This window comes from Anarrhichthys ocellatus, unplaced genomic scaffold (assembly GCF_004355925.1).
Source record: "Anarrhichthys ocellatus isolate YVR2014 unplaced genomic scaffold, GSC_Weel_1.0 scaffold2522, whole genome shotgun sequence".
Taxonomy (NCBI): Eukaryota; Metazoa; Chordata; class Actinopteri; order Perciformes; family Anarhichadidae; genus Anarrhichthys; species Anarrhichthys ocellatus.
In genome coordinates, this window is record NW_022282496.1 from 1 (window position 1) to 5,000 (window position 5,000).

The 5,000-nt window shown below is 42.5% G+C and overlaps 1 protein-coding gene across 1 annotated transcript; it reads right to left on the reverse strand.

The window, feature by feature from the left end:
* Positions 1-388: 388 nt before the first annotated feature.
* Positions 389-4,863, reverse strand: LOC116378392 (integrin alpha-3-like; the record flags this gene model as incomplete). The annotated part of the gene is made up of 3 exons (XM_031840258.1): positions 4,780-4,863; positions 3,564-3,731; positions 389-602 (listed from the first exon to the last, which is right to left on the reverse strand). Coding segments are annotated over exons 2-3 (372 nt in total), but the record flags the coding sequence as incomplete, so codon positions are not given.
* Positions 4,864-5,000: the final 137 nt, after the last annotated feature.

Consider the following 5,000-nt stretch of genomic DNA (forward strand, 5'->3'; position numbering starts at 1 on the left):
ACAATATATAGACTGTATTTAGACAATATATAGACTGTATATAGACAATATATAGACTGTATTTAGACAATATATAGACTGTATTTAGACACTATATAGACTGTATATAGACAATATATAGACAATATATAGACTGTATTTAGACAATATATACACTGTATTTAGACAATATATACACTGTATATAGACAATATATAGACTGTATTTGGACACCAGATAGTTAATAGAAATGTTTTGTCGTCAAGGCTGTTGCTATAACCCGTGTGACTCTTTCTGATGGTTAGCTGTCGGAATGCTAACAGTTAGCGGTCAGTATGCTATCAGTTAGCGGTCGGTATGCTAACGGTTAGGGATCGGTATGCTATCAGTTAACGGTCGGTATGCTAACGGTTAGCGGTCGGTTCGGTGAAGACCCGGTGAGTCTCCTGTGAAAGACATCATGTGACTTCCTGGTTGAATGCAGGTGAGTCTCACCTGGGTCTATGAGCTTCATCCTGCTGCACTCCGATTGGTCGGCGGTGATCGGGCAGCTGTACACTCCTCCCGTTCGATTGGCTGGAACATTAGTCTCTGCCTTCTCCCTGGGAGCTCCGACCAATAGCCTGACAGCATGAGACAGGTGAGATAGGAAGAGACAGGTGGGACAGGAAGAGACAGGTGAGACAGGAAGAGAGAGGCGGGACAAGAAGCGAGAGGTGAGACAGGAAGTTGTAATAATGAAAATTGCTAAAAGGCGCCAGATGACGTCATAGGCTAATTTGCATAAAGCTGATTGTTCCTGTTCTAATAAATGAAGAGACTTCTCAGTGTGAAGGACACACACACACATGAAGGACAGACAATGACAGATGGAGGACTCTGTGTTTCATCTCACAGTCATGTGACCCAATCAGCTGATTCTGTCTCAGTAACCAGTAACACAGATGGCTGACTGGAATCACTGGAGCAATGTGTGTGAGTAAGTGAGTGATTGTGTGTGTTGTGGCATCACATGGGGCCAGGTATTGGAGAGGTGCTACATTCCCTTTGTAGATCAGCAGCCACACCTCAAAATGGCCATCGATGTACACACTACAGCTCCCAGACTGCCTTACCACTCACCCAAGTGTGGATGTTTAAGCCACCTGATTGAGGCAGGACTAGAGAGCTGCAGAGGAGAGGAGGAGAGAGCACACGGCTGGAAGGAGCTCTGAGAACTAACCTGGACTGTAGAACAGCATGAAGTAAAGACTGAGAAGGATTTAAAGAAAGAAGACCCGGTAGCCTGTGAAACCGAGGACATTCTAAATTCCAGGCAGAAGTACAAAAGTTTGGCACGCTTCTCGTCCAGGAGCGTTGCGAACACCTGCACAAAAAATACATCAAAACGTGCGGCCTGATCGGGAATGGTGTGCTATGATGTTTCTCAGAGATTCGTCCAGCGGTTTTCCGGAAAATCGAGAAAAACTGAGAAAATTTTCTCCATTCACTCGAATGGGGTTTCGGCGTGAAGAGAGCTACAAAAACACTTAACTTTGGGCCCGTATTGACTAGACCAGGGGTCGGCAACCTGCGGCTCGGGAGCCGCATGCTGCTCTTCAGCCCCTCTGTTGCGGCTCCCTGAGTCTACATCCACACTAATATGTTTTTGTTTTAAACGATCTCCGTCCACACGACGTTTCAGCATCGTTTTCTAAATGATCTCTGTCCAGACTTAAACGCCTGAAATCGAATATCACGTGACTCTTCACGTACACTGGGCATGCGGGTGGGTGCCGGTGTAAACAGGAAGTTGATTGGTTGCTCAAAGCTGCTAACATGACTTCAGACGGCCGCTCCGTAGGTCTGATTTCGCCGCTGGACATGCTGCTCACTAATCACTCCAATAACAGTTGCTTCCTCCGTAATAATGCAGACTTTAACTGGACAACAGCTGCTAGTAAAGACAACACGGTCAGTAATACCTGACCTTAAATAAAAATGTTTTCATATTTTGTCAAATAAAATGTGCGTCACATGCTATTACACCTGTCAAGAGCTTTTCCCTGCAGGTGGCTAATCATGATTTTCAGGCCCCCGCCCTCTGTAAACTATCTTGATATGTGCAAACAATATAATGTTGAAAGACACTTCCAGAACAAACACAGCATTTACTGAAAAGTGTCACGCTGGAGATGAACTCTCCTCTTCATAAGAGTTTGATATTGTTATAACAGGTAAAATAGCAATAAAATGTCAAGAATTGTCTTTATTCTTGTTCTAAATTTCATAAATACAACAAACTATAGTTTTTGTATATATAATATAACTACATATACAACTTTATAAGCTGCGATATAAAATAGCTTTTGTGTCTCCAGACACATTTTATTTGGTGGAAAATAGAGCAAAATGGCTCTTTGGATAGTAAAGGTTGCCGACCCCTGTACTAGCTATACATTAACGTAGAAACGTGATTCAAAGTTTAAAACGTAGACAAAACGCTGGACGTTATTGAGCCAAAGGGACATTTTGATAGCTAGCTCAGTTTTCATGAAGTCACAGATTAAGTTTCAGGAAAATTTTGGGTCCATTTCAGATTTTATAATGGGTGTGTATTGCACGGCTCATTCAGCGCTAGAGTGATGACATCACGGTCAGAGTGGAGCATAGCATGAAAAATATTCTGTGATTTTTCCAAACAAATTGCTCCAGCTCCCACAATTTTTACTCTTTATTCACCATTTATGGCCCAAAAACTTGGAAATGTTGTGCTGGTTGCAGTAAAGTGACTGTGGAATCCAACAAACTTACACATTTGGCTCAAAGAGCCGCAGAGCGACATGAACTCCACCCAACTGCTCCATTAGACTCCATGTTAAACCTGACCACTCATTTCTCAAAGAAAGCAGACGGTACCAGTTTTGTCTATTGCTCTGGAGCTCACATTATTAACACCACAAACTCCGCGTTCGGCAGAGTCTTATCTTTCTCACGGTATCCGTATTTTGTTGATTGGACTCATGAACTTCCTCGTGATGTGGACTGTCCATCACGAATACAAGATTCAATCCAAGAGTATGAATCTAAAATGCAGAAAAGAGAGAAGCGCCATCTCAATTGAACCTCAACAATACTACCGGTAACATCGGCGTGTATATATATTACGACGTCTTCGGGCACTAGAAGCCACACTGTCAAGATGTCTACGAAATGTTCTAGTTTTCTAATACTGTTCAGGTTAATGAACCATTATCTCCTTTTGTTTGTTTTGGACTTTTGATTTTGATAAAGAGAGTTACCTGAGTTTATAAAAGAAGAATAAAACTTTTGCCTGTTTTTGTTAATTACCTTACACCACCCCACATGACATTACTATGTGTGTGTGTGTGCGTGTGTTAGTGTGTGTGTATGTGGATTCCTCCTGTGTAGGAGCGCCTGATGCTCCACATTATTACACTGACGGGGTTTTGATTGGTTCTATTATATATTATTGTCTCGAACATGAAGTCTGGTTAAAGTTGACCACAGAACCACTTACCTGGACTCACCTGAGGATACAGCATTGAGACAGACAGCTGACAGACAGACAGGTGTACACTCACAGGTAGCTGTCTCTCTTCAGGTCTTGGTGCAGAGCGACAGACAGTCCAAACAGACTCCCGTCTCCGCCCGTCTTCAGCAGCGGGAACACCGTGTCGAGGTTAAATGCCACGCACACACCGACCCACGTGCTCAGCAACACAAACACACCTGTCGCCATGGAGACACACCTGAGAGGACGGAAACAGCAGCAGCAGCATGTCAGTGTCAGACAGGTGGAACTAAACGAAGGTTACAATACCGTAACCCTGGGTCTATGAGTTCAGGCAAAGCCCTCTACTGGACTCTCTTCTGTTCCCAAAACTACACCCAGCAAACTGGGCTGCACCAAGGGGGTGATTAAATCTCTCTGATCTGAGATTAGTAAATCAGTAAAGTTAACACATTCAGAGAGGAGAACCGTCTGTGAACACAATATCATGTGTGTGAAAGACACCTCAACCTGAAGGCTTGCCCCTTTGTGTTGATGATCAACTCGCTGGACCAGATCCAGTAACCGCTTGATGGTTAACGTATGGCCTACGAGACGTGGACGTACGGGGCGTGGCCACAGAACGTAAACATTGGTAACTTTAACATACGAAACGTCGACATTTGGAACTTTAACATACGTAACATTTGCATAAAATGCTGCTAAACTATAAACTATATGTAAATATAGGTAATAATAATAATAAGTATAGTTACTCCAGTACTGAACTACTTGTACTCGAGTATTTCACTGCATGTATTTACAGATAGTTTGAATAATCAGCTGAGTTTATGAAATGTGAAACTGTAAATAAAGGAGTTCATTCTGGCTCCACCTGGAGCAGCTGCACATTGATGCATCAATATTAATGATTAATAATCGATCATTAATTCATAAAACACTGTCAGTACTTCAACACAAGTCCGGGATCAAACCACCAGCCTTGTGAGAGCAAGACCCGCTCTCCCCCTGAGACACAAAGGGACCGGCTCAATGGGTACCATTATTATTGTTATTATCAATAATCAATTGATTATTGATAATAACAATAAAAGATATAAAACGCCTTAACAAAATAAAATAGTTAGTAAATAAAACACTGCAATACTTTTAAAGTATTTGTACACTTTGAAGTTGGTACTTGTACTTCAGTAAAACATGACAGTATTTGTTCTAATAAAACTGAAGAAATATGAACGTCATCTTCAGATAAACAATCTGCAAAGAGAAGAAGAAGAAAGTCAAACCTCGTCTTCTTCAGTCACAAGATTTAAAGATGAACGTTTCTCCGTCTGCTGACGACTGATCTGTCTTCGTCTCTCTCTTCGTCTCCCTCCCTCTCTCTCTCTCTCCGTCTCCCTCCCTCTCTCTCTCCGTCTCCTTCCCTCTCTCTCTCTCATTCTCATTCCTCAGTCGTGCTAGCTTGCCCTCAAATTAAATCATGTCTCACTCTCTCTCTCCAACCCCC